Source organism: Staurois parvus, unplaced genomic scaffold (genome assembly GCF_062004578.1).
Source record: "Staurois parvus isolate SC_StPar_1 unplaced genomic scaffold, SC_StPar_1.0 ptg000892l, whole genome shotgun sequence".
In the NCBI taxonomy this organism is placed as follows: Eukaryota; Metazoa; Chordata; class Amphibia; order Anura; family Ranidae; genus Staurois; species Staurois parvus.
The window spans coordinates 402,007-421,691 of record NW_028318688.1 but is presented as its reverse complement, the minus strand read 5'-3'; the positions used below and the strand labels follow the sequence as shown (position 1 = coordinate 421,691).

At 45.3% G+C, this 19,685-nt stretch overlaps 1 protein-coding gene across 1 annotated transcript in view; it reads left to right on the top strand.

Moving 5' to 3' along the window:
- VCP (valosin containing protein) overlaps positions 1-19,685 on the top strand; it is an 80,723-nt gene that overhangs the window by 37,807 nt on the left and 23,231 nt on the right. Inside the window, exons 2-6 of the mRNA XM_089656159.1 lie at positions 48-159; positions 11,865-12,037; positions 14,672-14,814; positions 15,053-15,183; positions 16,862-16,993. Of these exons, the coding sequence (XP_089512285.1) occupies positions 48-159; positions 11,865-12,037; positions 14,672-14,814; positions 15,053-15,183; positions 16,862-16,993 (691 nt within the window). The remainder of the gene's footprint in view (positions 1-47; positions 160-11,864; positions 12,038-14,671; positions 14,815-15,052; positions 15,184-16,861; positions 16,994-19,685) is intronic.

The following is a 19,685-nucleotide window of genomic DNA, read 5'->3' as shown; positions in this document are numbered from 1 at the left end:
TATGAGACTTCAACTTCTAACATCTCCTCCATGTTTTGTTTTCACAGCTCCAAAGGGGATGATTTATCCACAGCTATTCTGAAGCAGAAGAGCCGACCCAATCGGCTAATTGTAGATGAAGCGATCAATGAAGACAACAGTGTAGTCTCTCTGTCCCAGGTAAGTGTAGCTTCTTCTTCTGTAGGGTTTTTTTTTTCTTTTGTACTGTTAGGAGCTGTCAGAACTTTAGCTCTGAAAAAAAATAATCAGTATTTAATTTATGAAAACAAACGGAGATCTGGACTTAAAGTGGAGTTCCAGCTGAAAAAAAAAGTCAGCATTTACAAAAACTGTAGCTGTTGACTTTTAAGATACAGCCACTTACCTGTCCCACGGACTTGCAGGGTACTCAACATCACTGGCCGTCTTCTCTCCCTGGAACCGGCATCTTTAGTGTGGGCACCCGGCTGTGATAGCTTGTGGCTTCACAGCCGGGTTTCCGCTGCACATGTGCAAGAAGAGCTGCGCTTTGTAAATAGCTCCGTAGTCTTCTGGGACCTGTCATGTGTCTTAGCAGACTATGGGGTGGGGGGGGGGACAACTTCCGCTTCCGATCGTCTAGGCAAGCGGTTCTCAACCTGTGGGTCGCGACCCCTTTGGGGGTCGAACGACCCTTCCACAGGGGTTGCCCAAGACCATCGGAAAACACATTTCCAATGGTCTTAGGAACAGAGACACCGCTCCTCTATCAGTCTCCAGGCGGGTCCGCCACATGCAGCTACGCCCACATACAAGTACCCGGCGTGATGACATCATCGTGCCAACCCCATCACATACACCCCATACAAATACAGGTGTATGTGACAGGGTTGGCGCCATAATGTACTTATGTGGACCAGTCACACGTGTAAAAAGAGCAGCTACTGTGTAGAAAGCAGCAGTATTGGAGGTAAAACGATACTTCATGAATTACAATTTGTATTTCAATGGTTTTTATTAATTTTAAACAGTATAAAACACAAGCAACAAAACACGCCCACGCAGGGGCTATCAATTGCACCAATAAAAAAGGCAAAATAGAGCAGACAACGCTCTAATTCTAATAAGGCAAAACGTATACCCACGCAGGGGCTATCAATGGCACATAGATTACAGTAACATCAGTGAGACTTTGATTATCTCAACTAAAGACAGCTGTCCACTGTCACATCAAAACAAACAGAAAAGGAGAGAAGAAGAGCAGAGAAGAAAGGGAAAAAAAAAAAAAAAAAAACACACACCAAAGAGCAGGGGTCCACGAGCGCCAATACCAAACTCCATTACCTCCCCACACTGGTCGGGGGGAGCGTGGGAAAGGCGTATTGCAACCAAGGCTCCCAAACTTTCAAAAATTTATGTTGAGAGTCGTTGCATATGCTCGACATCTGTTCGTTGAGCATCATAGTAGTCATACGATCCCGCACCCCCTGGAAAAGTACAAACGGACTCTTCCAGGCCTGAGCAATTGTCCTAGTAGCCGATAAAAACAAATAGGAAGCCAACCGCTGCTGACGAGCCAAAAGGCCCGGTATGGGGCAATGAAGCAAAGCATACCGAGCATCCCGGCGTATAGAGAGATGGAACAAAGTGAAAAGGAGGCCAAACACACGAGACCAAAAACGAACCAACCTCGGGCATGGCCACCAGATATGCAGTACATCGCCGCGATGGCCACAACCCCGAAAACATCGATCACTACAGGCAGGGTTAGCCTGGGCCAGACGAGCTGGAACCCAGTACCAACGGAACAACACCTTGTAGGCTGCTTCCAGCGTGGTCGTATTAAATGAACATTTAGCTATGAGTGACCAGGCCCTACTCCAGTCCTCCGGATCCACAGCCACTCCCAGGTCGCGTTCCCACTGAACAACATATGAAAGAGAAGTGGGAGACGAGCGTCTGTTCAAAGCTGCGTAAAGAAGGGAGATAAGGCCTGGGGCGCCCGGGTGCTGCTGGCAAAGCCGTTCAAAGGCAGATTTCCGATATGGGAAAGCAGAAGTGGCCCTCAGCGAAAGTAGCCAGTGCCGCAATTGAAGGTACCGAAAAAATTCCGCTGGGGGAACATCCCGAGACTCCCGAAGGACATTCCAGGTGGGAAAGGACCGAAAAGTCAAAAAGTGTTGCACCTGTGAGAAACCATGAGCCACCCACCAAGAGAATGCCCTCGGGTGATCTAGACCCGGTGGGAAAAGAGGGTTGTTAACGATTGGAAGCAAGGGCAAAAAGGGTGACATCAGGCCACTGGAGTAACGTACCGAGTCCCAGACCTGTAGGCCATGGAGCAACATCGGACTCAGCGCCATAGGGCGCAGGGCAGGGGGAAGCCATAGGAGTGTTGACAGTGCGATAGGGGCACAATTAGGTAGTTCCAGCAGGACCCAGAGAGGAACATCGGAGGAAGCATGCAACATAGACAGCGGGGCAATCTGGCTCGCCTGATAATACTTAGTTACATTGGGTACCCCAAGACCACCCTGGAGTCTATGAGCAAAGAGCGTGTTTCTAGAGACTCTGGGGTGTTTATCGGCCCAAATAAAACGCATAAACTTCGCCTGAAGCAACCGAAGAAAGTGAGGAGGAACCCGCACAGGGAGGGTGCGAAAATAATATAACAATTTCGGCAAAATAGTCATTTTCACTGAATGAACCCGTCCTATCCAAGACAGGTGCGGAAATTGCCAGGAATGCATAAGAGAAGATAAAGAGCTAAGCAAAGGATAATAATTTGCAGCAAAAAGGGAGTCATAGGTGGGGGTCAAGCGAATGCCCAAGTATTCCAGAGAAGAGGAAGCCCACCGGTAAGGGAAGTGGGATTGTAGGCGCGAAACCAAATCTGAAGCCAAAGTAATATTGAGAGCGACGGTTTTATCCAAATTGATACGTAGACCCGAAATCAAGGAGAAGCGCTCAAGAACTAGTTGCAAGTTAGGAAGCGTCGTCAGAGGATTAGTAAGGGTCAAGAGGGCATCGTCCGCAAAGAGGCTCAGCTTAAACTCCTGTCCCGCATATGGAACCCCCGATATATTGCAATCGGTCCAGAGCGCTAAAGCCAGTGGCTCAAGCGCCAGGACAAAGAGCGCCGGGGACAGCGGGCAACCCTGCCTCGTCCCTCGCCCAACAGGAAAGGGATCCGAGAAATACCCAGCGTATTTAACGGAGGCCGAAGGAAGGGAATACAAGGCCTGAATCCAAGAGAGGATAGAATTCCCAAAACCCCAACGAGACAGCACAAACCGCAGATATTCCCAAGATAGAGAATCAAAAGCTCTATATATGTCCAAGGACAGTAGGAATCCTGGGATTTTCCGTTGTTGTAGAAAATGTATAAGATGGACCACCTTACGGACGTTATCACCCGCCTGCCTCCCGGGGACGAACCCTACTTGGTCCCTGTGGACCAAGCTACACAAATATTTATTGATGCGAAAACTAAGGATCTTGCCCAATATCTTCAGGTCTTCATTAAGAAGAGAAATGGGCCGGAAGGCTTGCGGTTCCTGGACATTGTCGGTCGTCTTAGGAATCATAGAGATATGTGCCCTAAGTGCATCCGGAGAGGGCAAAGAGCGCTGTCGTAACTCATTGAAATAGGCCGCTAAAAAGGGCGCCAATAGGGCTGAGAATTTTTTATAATAGAGACCGGAGAAGCCGTCGGGACCTGGGGCCGCGGTGGACCGTAAAGATTTGATCGCTTGGAGCACTTCCGGTACGGTGACACCAGCATTGAGGGCCGCCTGTGCTGCCTCGGTTAATCCGGGAAGATGGAGGTCTTGAAAGAATGCCTCTGCCTGGGCCACAGGGAAAGGATCTGGGGCAGCATAGAGGCGCGAAAGGAAGTCCGAGAATCGGGAAACAATCTGCTGGGGATTAGAAGTACAGCCACCTGTGGAAAGTCGAAGTCGAATTGGTTTATGGGGCTTCCCCACAGAATTGAGTTTCCTGGCTAGCATGGGACCGGGCTTATTAGCGCAGGAATAAAATTTATGTCTGGTCCAACGCAGGGCCCGTTCCGCCTCCGAAGAGGCGAGGAGGTCCAATTCTGTCGCCAGAGCGTCCCGAGCGCGTTTATGTGCCACAGATGGAGATGACTTCCAACGCGCATCCGCAGAGGCCAGGAGAGAATGAAGCTCCAAGAGTCGGCGTTCCCGCTCCCGCTTCCAGACCGCAGCCAGCTGTATAACATGACCCCGCATCGTGGCCTTATGCGCTTCCCAAAGGGGCACTGCTGAAGAGACCGATCCCGAGTTTTCCGCAAAGTATGTCTGTAAAAAGAATTCTATTTGTTGGCAGGTAGCCTGAGTGGTCAGTAAAGAGTCATTGATGCGCCAATGAAAAGGGCGCCGTTCTGACCCAGAAAGGGCAAGGAGGAGTACCAAGGGATCATGATCTGACCAGGGTGAGGAAGGAATAGTTATCCGCCGGACCGAGGGGAGCTGCTGGACCTGCATGAATATATGATCAATTCTACAAAAACTATCATGGGGATTGGAATAGAACGTAAAGTCGCGTTCAGTTGGATGAAGTTCCCTCCAGACGTCCGCTAGCCCCGCCGTCCGCAAAAGAGAGCGCATACGTTCCTCTAACACCAAGTCATGAGAGGGGGTCGCTCCCCGTGCGTAGCGCCTATCCAATGTGGAATCCAAGGTAACATTCAAATCCCCCATAACAAGAAGAAGACCCTTAGAGTGTCGAGAAATAATGGTGCAAAGATGCGAAAAGAATTTATGCTGGAAACGGTTAGGCGCGTAGTAAGAGACAAAGGTAACCTCCTGGTCCCAGAGGGTGCCTTGCAGAAGCAAATACCTGCCCGTGGGGTCCGCTATATGCCTAGAACAGACAAAGGGGAGATTGCGTTTAAAAGCTATCAGAACACCCCGACGCTTCTCAGAAGCCGAGGCCGTGTAAAAGATGGGATAGTGAGGAGAAAGATAACGCGGAGCGGAGGACTGAGAAAACCTGGTCTCCTGTAGACATACCACATCAATTTGTTGCAATTTGAGGTGATGAAAAACTTTAGCCCGTTTCTGAGGCGAATTGAAGCCTTGAACATTTTGTGAATGTATTTTCAAAAGGGGCGAGGCCATGGCGGTATCAACGCAACACGCTCAGCAGAAAAAAGCCCAAAGCAGCCAGCAATCTCCACTCCCAATGGCGATCGGACCATGGCGTCCCAGAACCCTGCAGAAAACAAAAACGAAAAAAAAAACAGAGAAAAAGAAAAGAACAAAGAAAGAAAAAAGGAAAAAGACATAAAAAGTATACATAACAGTGCAATTGTGTCACACCAATGGTGACGCGCATCCTACACATGAAGGATACAATTAGGGGTAACTCTACCTCCGGACACATGGCTGCAAATGAAAACATCAAAACTGAAGCCCTCCGAGGGCAAAAAAGCAAAAAACATAATATAATGTAATAAAACGTAATGAAACTAAAAGTCCCAGGAGCAGGAACCTCCGCGATAACCTCCCCATAGGAACCCAGAGAACCATAGGAGCCAACCCCCTTCCACCCAACCAGGCCCACCGGGTCAACCTCCCACCCCGGGGCCCAAGGAGCAGTACCAACCCGAAATGCAAACAAACTGGGGGAGCCCCAAGGGCCAAACTCACGGTCCCGTCAGAGAGTTCATCGGTGAGATGATACATGGAAAATTCAGGACGCATCTTCAGCCCGGAGAAGAACAGGAAGGACTTGATCGCGAAGGGGTCTGAGAAAGGGCCCTCTTCCTATTGGACGACCGCTCCCAGATGCGGCTCGGAGGAAGCGGCCTTGCCGGTGATCCAGATGAATGAACTGGGCTCCGATCCGCAGCCTCCGGCGAAAGAAGGTGTAAGGATTCCAGGAGAGAGTGAGCCTCCTCTGGTGTAGCCACAGAGTGACTGCGGCCCCGGTAGGTGAAGGTGAGGCGGAACGGAAAGCCCCAGGCGTATTTAATACTATGTTTCACCAGGACCGAAGTGAAGGGCTTCAACTGGCGGCGCTTTTGTAGAGTGGTCTGGGAGAGGTCCGCAAAGAGCTGATAGCGATGCCCCTGGAAGCTGAGATCAGGTTTATTTCTGGCCGCCAAGAGGATGGTTTCCTTAGTGCGGTAATAAGTGAACTTGATGATAATGTCTCTCGAGGGCCCATCCGGTCGTCTGGGGCCCAAGGCACGATGTATGCGATCAAATTCAAGACGGTCAATGGGAATGGCGGGCGTCAGCTCCTGGAACAGAGCAGTAGCAGTGGAAGTAAGATCCGTAACCGTTTCCGGGATACCCCTTAACCGCAAATTGCCACGGCGGGAACGATTTTCAAAATCCTCAAGCCGTAGCAGCGTGTCCGCCAATTCTTTCTTGAGGTCGCATAAATCCTGCTCGTGATTTTCAAGGACCGTAGCCGCAGCATCCATTTTATCTTCAAGGTCGCTCGTCCGGCTGCCCAACTCCCGAATTTCCCGTGAGAGACGGTCGGCCAGCTTGGAGGTGGCGGAGGACAATTCTGATTGTAACATAAACTGGAAGCGGCGCAGGAGCTCAGCATCCCACAGAGATGGCATGGGAGACTGCTGGGGTGGCTCCAATGGCATGGGAGACTGCTGGGACGGGTCCTCCACACTGCCATGATCCGACCCACCTGCAGATGGTGATGGCATGGGACCCAAAATTGCGGCTGGGGCTCCATTTAAGGTCTCGGGCGGGAGCCGCGAATCCGTGGCCGAGGTCCTGGAAGTGGTCGGCGGCCGGCCCAAAATCGAGGCCGCGGCTTCAGCCGCGACCTTCGGCGGGTAGGCCGCAAACTCCGGCGCCGCCCGCCGGGAGCTGGAGGCACGGGCGGCCGGCGTTTTTTTGCCCATCGGGGCACCAGGGTAGCAAGGGGCCAGAGAAGGAGCAGGGGGACCCCCCCTGAGGGACAGAAATCGGCCGATGTGTCCAGCGGCCACAGCACAGATCTAAAAGGCAACCATCCTGGTTGCTGCTCACGAGCGCCCCCCATGAATTACAATTTGAACATAATTAAAGCATTATAACAATGAAAACACATCCTGCATATCAGATATTTACATTACGATTCATAATAGTAGCAAAATTAGTTATGAAGTAGCAGCGAAAATAATTTTATGGTTGGGGGTCACCACAACATGAGGAACTTTATTAAAGGGTCGCGGCATTAGGAAGGTTGAGAACCACTGGTCTAGGAGATCGCAGTGGGAGTGGGTACCTGTCAATTCGGGTACACGCTCCCCAAAGGTGCCAATCCTTAATGGGGAGCTGGGGACAAGGCATTAAAGCGGAAATTCCAACTTTTGGGTGAAACTCCGCTTTAAGGAGATTCCCTACTAATTTTCATAAATCAACTGATAATCCGAGTTCTTTATTTGCGCTAATTTGAAGGCCAAGTAAAAACCAATAATGTACAAAATATATATATATATCAGTGCAAATTGTAATTAAAATAGAATTGATAATTGCACTGCTATTTTGTTTTGATTGATATTCATCTATTAAAAATATATTGGTTAGAAATTCCAACCAGCAAGTAATATCTGATATTAATGAATAAGGACCAACTGTGTAAAATGTCAGTTTATGAAACTCTAACTCGGCAGCATATGACAACAGCTATGCAGATTGACCACGTGATCTCTCTACAACCAGATTTCCAAAGTTCAACGTTTACCTTGGCATGAACTGATTTAAAATACCATACACAGGACAATCCAATCAGCTTAGAATCTATCTGAGTTCAAGAACAAATGTTTACTAAGTTGTCTGTTTTGTCATATATATGCCCAACTAAACCATTGACTAGAAGCTGAAATCGGCTTTGGGGATATTTCAAAGAGAATCCTGCCCCCAGAGATTTGAAATGAAGATAATGTATACTACATTTCAGATTTGAATTGACTCTGATGCGAACCACAACCGATGTCATATTAAACGATTTAGCTGGAGATATAAAGCGAGCACAAATTGCCTGCAGAATAATAAGTTCTACGTTACCAGTAATCTATGGTATCATTGATGTGTCCGTCCGTCCGTTCTCTCACTACTGTTATCACCCAAAAAACCTTGGTGGGTAAAGCTTCTCGTCTCATTATGACGTTACCCTAGGTGTCATTTTCTCTTCTAAATGATCCCAGTTACCTGTAGGGGGCAGTATAGGATTAGGAATCATTTTGGATTTTTCGTAAAGCCTCCTCTGCCATGTCAAGAGTTGACCTCTAACCTACAGCTTGTTAAAGTGCAATAAGTTTAGGAGGTAGTCGCTCTTTTGACAGAACTAGTTAGACAAATGGGTCAGTGTCACTTAAAATAAAGTATTACCTAAGTGATTCTGAAAAAAAATTTGATCTATACATCTTACATACATTTTCTGAGGTCACTTGTATGAAGACTTCTTAAAGCGGAGCTCCATCCAAAAGGGGAAGTTCCAGTTTAAGCCTTTGTCCCCCGCTCCCTATGAAGGATTGGCACCTTTGGGGAGTGGGGGGAAGGGGGCACCCAAATTTGACAGGTACCCGCTCCCACTTCCGCTGCGATTGCCTAGGCGATCGGAAGTGGAAGATGCCCTTACCCCTCCCTCCCCGTAGTCTTCTGGGACACGACAGGTCCCAGAAGACGATGGGGCCATTCACAAAGTGCAGTGCTTCTTGCGCATGCGCAGTGGGCACCCGGCTGTGAAGCCGCAAGCTGTCACACTGAAGATGCCGGCGCCAGGGAGAGAAGACGGCCGGAGAAACCAGCGATGGTGAGGACACCACTGGACCGAGGGACAGGTAAGTGGCTGTATTTTAAAAGTCAGCAGCTACAGTTTTTGTAGCTGCTGACTTTTTTTTTTTTTTTTTTCTTCAGGTGGAGCTCCGCTTTAATTATTTAACTTTTTGTGTAGCATATAGGCGTAAATAAACTCAAAATACGTATTTAGGCAAATATTCACTTTATGCAATAATAATGGTACAATTGCCATTTTTGATTAAAATAATCCTGTCAAATAACAACACCATATGTAATGTAAAGTTTAATATGAACTTTTTCTAGATGTTCATGTTGGGGGGAAAAAAAATCATCGTGAATAGTTTTGTTATAATTGAATCCTCAATTAATCTTGCAGATTGGTACCATATTCAGCCCTTAATCTCTTAGGCCATAGGTACGCAACCTGTGGTGCTCTAGCTGTTGTGGAACTACATTTCCCATGAGGCATTGCAACATTTCAAAACTGACAGTTACAGCTATGACTTGCAGAGGCATGATGGAACTTGTATTCCTGCAACAGCTGGAGAGCTGCAGGTTGCCTACCCCTGTCTCAGGCTGTCTGCTACCACCATACCCCCCCAAAATTTACAATCTGGGAAAGTATGCTGTAAGAAACTGAGAATGTCTGCTGTTAGAATCCTTTGTTTAGAAACCATGAAAATAGAATATAAAGAACAAAATATCTTCCAGCATGTCCATGTTACGTTATGTAGAGACAGGTTCCAGGCCTTCCAGTTTAATTCTGTGAGCACCGAATAGTTCTGACAGAGCTGTTGCTAGGGAAGTTGCACCACCCAGTCCCTCCGAATGACAGTTCAGTCACTGGACTGTATGACGGCCATTTTTATGTTCTATTTCTGGGGTGCCCAGCCTGGCTCAGTAATTCATCTAATGATATAGGTAATCTATTAATAATAATCTAATAGTAGGAAGATATCTATAGCGACCTTTTTGCATAAAACCATATTCACATGTTGCTGTTGAAAGCACAGCTGAATGTTCAGCCTACATAAGCTGCAACTTAATGAACTGCATTAAAACAAAAGGTTTGTGAAATCTTAGATCTCTTCCCTGCAAAGCAGCTGCAGCCTGAGAAGACAGCAGTGGTCTCTCTGCAGAGGTACTACACACCCTTCTAATGCTAGGTTCACATCTGTGCGGGTGGTGCGGCTGCGGATCCGCACGAAAATCCATGCAGCTGCACCACCCGCACAGAGGAATGTGGACCTGCGGGCGGGTGCCATTAGTTCTAATGGCACGCCGCCCACACTGGAAAACACAACCGTACTGGGAACCTCGGCTGCGTTTTCCAGAGAAGTGCAGGGACTTCTTCTCTGCGTGTAACGGGGCACGGGAGTCCATTCAAACGAATAGGCTCTCGTGCCCGCGCAAAACGCGGCTGCATGTGTGTGAACCGTGGGTTAGTCCTTTTGCACACTGGACATTTTTACAGCGGCTGTTTTTGGCTTTTGCCATTTTTGTTTGTTTTTTGTTTTTTTTTTTACTTTTTTCCACAGCTAGCAAACCTCCCAGCATGTTATCCTGTGTGTCCATGCACACACAGACTGGAATCAACGTTTTTTGGCTGGAAAAACACCCAGGACTAGTGGGTTTCTAGAGGAGTTTTTTTAGCTGTAAAAACACTCTAATGCAGTAAAACTCCGCAAACCAGCAGGTTTTTTTTAAATTTTATTTTATTTTAGCACCCACGTGACACTTTCTTTTTGAACGTGGCAAAACGCCGCTACACACTAAGTCAAAAAAGCTAAAAGAAAAACCTCACATTTTTAACACGACTTTACACAGCTAACGTTGCCAGCGTTCTCAAAAATCCCCCCCCCCCCTCCATGTGCATGGAGCTTAAGTCTGAGCTAGAGCTCTCCAATCAGCAGGGAACATTGGCTTTGCTGCCCTAACTGTCTTGGTGTGTGACAGACCTCAACAGAGAGACTATAAAACGAGAAAAAGAAAGGGGTGCCCCAGCCTTGCGCATTTACCTCAATACAAACTTTATTTATAAAAGGTAGCAGATATATACTCACAAACGCCAAACAGACATATCATGACCGACATAAGTCTCTCTATATATCTATATATATTTATATATATATATATATATATATATATATATATATATATATATATATATATACATACACACACACACACAATTTTTTTTTTTTAGGTACTTATATAGCGCCGTAAATTTACGCAGCGCTTTACATATATATTGTACAACCACATCAGTCCCTAACCCTCAAGGGGTGTACAATCTAAGGTGTGTGTGTGTGTGTATATATATTAATAATATATTAATTTATATATATATATATATATATATATATATATATATATATATATATAAAAATGTATTTTTATTTTTTTTAACTTATGATTTTATTGCTATCACATAGGGGCCCAGTAGTCCCCCATGTGATAGTGTTTGAGTGACGGGTCCTCTTTTTAGGGGGGAGGGGGTGGGGGCAGTGTGTGCAAGGAGGGGGCAGGAGAGGACCAGTGTATACAGAGAGGCTCCTTCACTGGCTGTCACTATATGTCAGTGCTGTTTTATTTTTTTGTTTGTTTTTTTTCTTCACTATAGCTCACAGAATTAGCTGTCACTTTCCCCAGAGCTAAAGGAAACTTTGTTTCTTTTATCTCCAGAAACAAACTAAAAGGAAACTTTCTTTTAGCTGGGGGGAAAGTGACAGCTTATTCTCTGAGCTATAGTGAAGAAAAAGAAAGCGGTAATTACATTTAAAACCGATACTGACCTATAGTGACAGCCGGTCACTGTATACACTGCTCCTCTCCTACCTTTCTCCGCCCCCCCTTCCCCCACAATCACATCTGCAGTGCACATAGTCTCTTTTATCAGCTAAAATTTTCCTTTTGCTGATAGGGCTATTTTCAGCTGGTATGTTTTGGTGGCCGATATTTCGGTGCATCCATAGTCAATACGCAACAAAGAATTCCCATATTCTGTGGTGCCCATTCACAACTGAACGCTGTTCTGTCACTTGTCTCGCCAAAAAAGTTCAGGAGCTAAAGTATAACTGCCCTTTTTTACAATAACAAACCCTACTTGCGTTTTTGTTGCAGGGTAAGATGGATGAGCTGCAGCTTTTCCGTGGCGACACTGTCCTCCTGAAAGGGAAGAAAAGGCGAGAAGCTGTGTGCATCGTTCTGTCTGATGATACTTGCTCTGACGAGAAGATCCGAATGAACAGGGTGGTCCGTAACAATCTGCGCGTCAGGCTGGGGGATGTCATCAGGTAAAGCTTTTTAATTCTGTAATAAGTTCAAGTGAACCTTCACCTCTTTGTTTCCTTTTGCCTAGGTTCACACTTATACGGTGCGGAAATACTGCCATTCCTGTGCGTTTTCCTCGCTGTGTTATCTGCTGCGGGTGTCAGTAAAGAGCAGGGGCGGACTGACCATTTGGAAACTCTGGCAGTGCCCGGGGTCAGTAGGGGGCCCCATGAGATGCTCCTGGTACCTTTTTCATAGGCTTTTTTGAGTTTGGGAAAGGACACAGGGGCCCCATGATCTCCTATTGCCCGGGGGCCCCATGAGTTGTCAGTCCGCCCCTGGTAAAGAGTCAACAATGCACCAATGCAGGTCAAAAATGCAGTGATCATTTAGTACAGGGGTGGGCAACTGTGGCCCTCGAGGTCCCACGAGGCATTGCAAAACTGACAGTTACAAGCATGACTCCCAAATGCAGAGGCATGATGGGACTTGTAGTTCACCAACAGTTGGAGGGCCACAGTTGCTCACCCCTGATTTAGTACCATGTGATCCAGTTGCAGTTCGGTTCCAAAAAAAAGGTGCCTGCAGGGCTTTGATGTGATGCAGTGCAGTTTGATCCCATTCAAAATAAATGGGCTCAAATCGCACCACACTGAATTGCACAGGAATGTGGTGCAGTTCCTGTGATTCACATGTGGGTTATAGTGTGAACATGGGGCTGTATGATTGAGACCTGAGTTACTGCCAACTGCCGTTCTACTGTGCAGAGACATTGGGCTCAGCTCGGCTCTGAAGCTAGGAAAAGTCAGGGTTCAATAACACAAACTAAATCATATGCACAGCTTTTGCTGCTCGGTTTATTATGGAGAGCAGGCTTACTCCAAAAAGAAATGACCAGAGCCATCATTCTGACATTGAAATGGGTGGTGTTGGCTGTCTTGCATACAAAATGAACATTCCACCATTAATATTTATCTGCTCACTCTTCAGCTGTCATATATCACCAATGGAAGCAGTTACAGTCCATAAAGAGTAATTCATTTTTATTATTCATATTAGAGGTGATCGTATATTACCTTGTCTGACCTGTCATCCTTCCTTATGAAGACAGGATTAAAAGGTCATAGCTGATGGTTTATTAGTCCGTATGTAAGATCAGTCTGTGCTTGGCAATGTGTATAGGGTGAAGGGTGCCGTGTTCTGCATTGCCCAGTGCAAGCGCTCCTCCAGCACAAGTCAGATGCAGGAAGACCGGTATATTTTATTTATTTCAGATATTTATATAGTGCCAAAAAAAAAATCTTATACAGTGGGGATGGAAATAATCAGAAATAAAGTGTATAATATATAGCAGCTGTATTTATGTAGTGCCATCAGTGACCTGGCACTGAAAGGGTTAAGGTATATGTATTACTAATACTGAGCACTGCACACCTATGTAGCCACCAGGTAGAAAGGTAGAGAAGGGATACACTCTGCTCAATATTCTATTGCTGTGTTAGTCCCCACTGGGGAGTGTCCCTGCTCTTGGTAGCATCATTAACCTCATCACGCCAGCCGAATGCAAATGTGCGGCCTCCCGGCGCCTGGGCTAGATGCCGAGCGGCCGCACATTTGCGTTCTATTAAATGACGTGCTGAGAGCCCGCGTCCTGCTCGCTCTCAGCACACATGTCCGGTACTCACGGAAAGGTCCCAATCTCCTCTTTCGATCAGGACCTTTCCTGATCATGTGACGGTGTGTCACTGCGGTCACATGACCCTAAACCCCGCCCCGCCTTACGGCTTCTGAAACCCTTAAAGGGCCGGGAGGCGCCAGCGCGAAGGGGTTAATAATGTTTTCCTTGCTAAAGAATGTTTTTATCTCAGGTTGTTATCGGTAGAGTTCCACTTTAAGTGTTTAACATTGTGGGTTGTAGATAAGGGATGCTTTGTATATTACATTTGTGATTTATAATAGAGAGCAATTTCTTTTTACAGTACATTTATCTTTGCAGTGTAGGCAATTGTTAAGGGGGTAAATAAATAAATAGAATAGGTGCAGCGCTACAGTATTACTCAAAATCACAAGTCATATGCATATGGTGCCAAATTGCACCCAATATAAAAAGACAGTCTATAGGTGCATAAACGTGAAAGCTTGACTTGAAATAGTCAGCAGGAAGTGAATCCTCCTTTCCAATTCATAGTAGTGTCTTCGTGCTCCAGTTGTATAAATTGCGCACTCACCAGATGCCCGCAGAGAGCTTATATTTAATGCACAAATTCCTTGTGCATCTGGTGAGTGCGCAATTTATACAATTGGAGCACTGAGACAATACTAAGAATTGCAAAGGAGGATTCATCCCAGCGGTGAATTAATACCACCAAAATAAAGGTTTAACTGTCTCAAAAAAATGCTAAAAAAATTCATATAGGTACAATGTTGCATGACAGCGCAATTGTCATTCAAAGTGTGATAGCGCTGAAAGCTGAAAATTGGCCTGGGCAGGAAGGGAGTGAAAGTGGCCGGACTTGAAGGGGTTTAAAATAAAGTGTAGAATTATTAATAGTTTTGGGAAAAACTTTGAGGATCCATCAAATGATGTCCTGTCCCTTGTGTTGCACTTATATATTGCAATGTTGCTTATGGCTCAATTTATTTTTTCCCCCTGTCAGTATTCAGCCATGCCCAGATGTGAAGTATGGTAAACGGATCCATGTCTTACCCATCGATGATACAGTGGAGGGAATCACGGGAAATCTCTTTGAGGTCTATCTGAAGCCTTACTTCCTTGAGGCCTACAGGCCTATCAGAAAAGGTATGGACGTTTTCCAGAGAACCATATAGGCTGCTTTTCTAGAGCGCTTGTGAGAACTAAGGCGTGTATTCATAACAACTATATCGTTGTTATGGGGGTTAGAGTAATTTCTTTCTAAAATGCAGATTTTAATGTGAAAGATTAAAAAACTGCTCCGGTAGAATAATCGAATGCTGTAATGAAGTGTATGATTGACAATACGAGCGTTTAATTGTGGTGGTTTGTCTTTGCACGTCAGGTGACATCTTTCTGGTCCGCGGTGGGATGCGTGCTGTGGAGTTCAAGGTGGTAGAGACAGATCCCAGTCCGTACTGTATAGTCGCCCCAGATACTGTAATCCACTGTGAAGGGGAGCCCATTAAACGTGAGGTAAGTGTTTTCATCAATCCCCTGTATGTATCTGTACCAATCTGCCCAATCCAAGTATAAGTCAGAGGTGCTCTGTGCTGCAGAGGTATGACAAGTGCTGTGATATCAATGAGAGATTTATTCTTCAGTATTTGTGGCCCCAGAAATCATCTGCAGGGTACATGCTAACTTCTGTAAGTTCAGTGAGCTGTAGTTGCCTCTGTCCTCTTCCACAGACGATCCACTGACTTTCATTTATGGTCCGGTTCTCTAGTCCAGTGTTTCTCAACCTTTTTTCAGTCGAGGCACCCTTTAAAATGATGGCCGGTCCCGAGGCGCCCTTTAAAATGATGGCCGGTCCCGGGGCGCCCTTTAAAATGATGGCCGGTCCCGGGGCGCCCTTTAAAATGATGGCCGGTCCCGAGGCGCCCTTTAAAATGATGGCCGGTGCCGAGGCGCCCTTTAAAATGATGGCCGGTCCCGAGGCGCCCTTTAAAATGATGGCCGGTCCCGAGGCGCCCTTTAAAATGATGGCCGGTCCCGAGGCGCCCTTTAAAATGATGGCCGTTGCCGAGGCGCCCTTTAAAATGATGGCCGTTGCCGAGGCGCCCTTTAAAATGATGGCCGTTGCCGAGGCGCCCTTTAAAATGATGGCCGGTGCCGAGGCGCCCTTTAAAATGATGGCCGGTGCCGAGGCGCCCCATTCTAAAATGTGAAAAACTATTCTAATAGTTTTATAGAACGCAGCAACATCCACACACATAGAACACCCAACATTAGAGGTGATTTATTCTTCCAAAGCAAATACACATTTACACACTGGTCATGACTAGTATGCCAATGTTTCTCTTCTCCTTCAGTTTTTCTCCATCACTGAGCTGATGTGACCCCAGCACTGATGGAGAGGGGCGGGGGAGGGTCAAATTAGGATGTTGTGCAAGCAGCTGACATTCTCCTTATCAACTGATGATGTCATTGGTTGTCAGGACTCCTGCGGCTAGAAGGTGGTAATGGTGCACAATGAAGATCTGTGGCTTTGTGTAACTAAGAGGCGGGCTTGTTCCACCCGCTGGCTTGTATACAAATTTTTGGGTAATTTTTAGACATTTTGCCAAGGCACCCCTGAAGAAACCTCAAGGCATCCTGGTTGAGAGAGGCTGCTCTAGTCCAATTCTCTGCAGAAAGACTTACCCAATACAATCCTTTGCAGCAAGCGTTGCTACTTTTACCTCAGTCGCTGGTCATCTACCAGCCAATCACCAGCAATGGTACCATTCACTGGTACCACAGAACCTTTATTGGAAATTGAGGTATTCTACTTCACTGCTGTTGTAACAACTCTCAGAAAAGGGTCTGTGGAGGACCATGGAGCTACCAATGCCTAAATCTGCCTAAGGATTGGTAGATCCGTAAGTGATTGGGTACATAACATAGTCTGGAAAATAAACCAGGTTTTTCTTTTTTTTTTATTTTTCACTGGAAAGTTGAAAATATGGAATAAATTAGTCTTTTTTTTTCTCCTAAGAAAAAGCCCAATTACAAATTAGTTTCCAAATATTCCCATTTTAAGCAAAAAACTTGGTTTCGCATAAAAAAAAAAAACACATGACCCAATAATTTTGAAATCATTTGAACCTTTTATGAGATTCTCATTCAAATCCTCACTTTGTAGTAATTTTGGTAATGTTTGCTTTGACAGGATGAGGAAGAGTCTCTCAATGAAGTGGGTTACGATGACATTGGAGGCTGCAGAAAACAACTGGCACAAATCAAGGAGATGGTGGAGCTCCCGTTGAGGCACCCTGCACTGTTTAAGGCCATTGGTGTAAAGGTAATGCGATCACTTGTGCAATGTAGGGTGATTTTAGGAGTTTAGGTATGCCATTTATTCTTTTAATATTTCTTTTTAATATATTTTTATATATATATTTTAATATATTTTTAATATATTCTTTTAACATTTCTAATGCGCGGAGTTTTAAATGTGTTTCCTACCTTCACTGGTTGAAATGGAAATTACATTCTAGTTGTGTCCTGTGTTGGGGTTCCCTGAAACACTCACTGCTTTGCTCTATTGGGCTGATAGGAAATGTGGAGAACTTACATCTCTTTCCCATGAGCGATCCAATCCGGTCCATCTGTCAGTTTTTTCAGGTGGACCTAATCAGAAGGGCTGTGCATTCCTGTGGACAGGCTGGTGTAAATTGACTTCTCTGTACACCCACCTACCTCTGGATCTGACCTGGTCCACTAAAGAAAAAAGTAAGGAGGGCTGTCCTCTTTCATTTAGGATCGGAGGATAATGGGGTGTAAACGGACAGCAGAATCTGATTAGTCCCAGCCTCTCATAGAGCAGAGTAGGCCCTGTCTGTGATTACCATGTCATCCGCCCAGTCTACTCCATTCAGCAGATGATCTGCGATCCCCTGCTGATCAGAATGGAATCCACTCCATGTGAAAGGGGCCTTATTGTATGTCTGGGTTAAAAAAAAAAAAAAAAAAAATCATATCTCTGCAATATATGCTCTAGTGGTGCACTGAAATGAAAATTCTGGTGCCGAAAACGAAAATTCAGGATGCACTTGTCCGAAAAACGAAATGCGCAGTTTTTAAAAATAAATATATATTGTTTGGAAAAAAATACACTGATTAATAAAAACAAAAATAAAACCATATATACCCCAATTTGTTGGTAAAATATGAAAGAGGATGTCACGGTGAGTAAATAGATACCCAACATGTCATGCTTTTAAATTGAAACCGCTTGTGGAATGGTGTGAAACTGTGGTACTTGTATATCTCCATGGGTAATGCTTTAAAAATGTCTACAGGTAAGCAGTGTGACGTTACAGAGGAGGTCTAGTGCGAGAATTTTTGCTCTGACGTTCGTGGCGATACCTTACGTATGTGGTTTGAACACCATTTACATACGTGGGCAAGGCCTACGTATGCGTTCACCACTACGTGCGAGCACGGGGGCACTTTAAACTTTTTAAAAAATGTATTTACTTTTTTTTTTGCACTGTTCCTTTTAAAAATATTTTAATCACTTTTATTCTTATCACAAGAAATGCATGCATCCCTGGTGATAGAAATAATTAGTGACAGGTCCTCTTTATGGAGAGATGTGGGGTCAATAAGACATAATTAGTGACAGGTCCTCTTTATGGAGAGATATGGGGTCAATAAGACATAATTAGTGACAGGTCCTCTTTATGGAGGGATATGGGGTCAATAAGACATAATTAGTGACAGGTCCTCTTTATGGAGAGATATGGGGTCAATAAGACATAATTAGTGACAGGTCCTCTTTATGGAGGGATACGGGGTCTATAAGACATAATTAGTGACAGGTCCTCTTTATGGAGAGATGTGGGGTCAATAAGACATAATTAGTGACAGGTCCTCTTTATGGAGAGATGTGGAGTCAATAAGACATAATTAGTGACAGGTCCTCTTTATGGAGAGATATGGGGTCAATAAGACATAATTAGTGACAGGTCCTCTTTATGGAGAGATGTGGGGTCAATAAGACATAATTAGTGACAGGTCCTCTTTATGGAGAGATGTGGGGTCAATAAGACATAATTAGTGACAGGTCCTCTTTATGGAGAGATATGGGGTCAATAAGACATAATTAGTGACAGGTCTTCTTTATGGAGAGAGATGGGGTCAATAAGACATAATTAGTGACAGGTCCTCTTTATGGAGAGATGTGGGGTCAATAAGACATAATTAGTGACAGGTCCTCTTTATGGAGAGATATGGGGTCAATAAGACCCCACATCTCTCCTCTGTAATGTAAACCGTTGGATCAAAAAAAAAGCATTGATCTAGCGCTTTAAAAAAAAAAAAAAAATGCCTGGAACCGGAAGTGGTCCTCCAAGAGGATAGAGATGAGTGGAAGCCATCTTTCCTTTGCTCATCTCCATGCTCAGCTCTGGGATTGTTTGATGGTTTTTCTGGTAAGGCTGAGAACTATCGGGCAGCAGCGGGTGAGCTGGCGGTGGCAACGGCGGGCATGGGGCGGTTTTATTTTTTAGCACCTGTTATCAGTGGTTTTTTTTTTTTTTTTTTTTTTTTTTTCATTAAGGCCGAAAGGGGTGTCTTTGGCCACCAAAATTTTGGTGCATCCCCAATATGCCCATTTTTATCTGTTTTCCTCTTAATACCATCAATTCTTTGAGCACCCAACTTCCTATAGCAATCAGATAATGCTGGCTTTGTTGCACTGAAATCCCAGGCAGGGTTGTCAGCTCTGTTTGAGTTCTCCCCAGTTGGACTAAAGAATACCTTCCACTTTTGTTGATGAGATTGGGACGTTGTTCTGTAGTCCACCAGGCCAGGGCAGGATTGACAACACTCACAATACAAGTAGCCGGCAATTCTGAAAGCTTCTTAATAAAAATCTTTATTAGTTACATAAATACAGGATCCATGAACTGACGTTTTTCGGTTTCACAAAGTTTTATTCATAGCCATTTTTAGCTTGGGTAAGATTTGTTTCATACAGGATTGACACA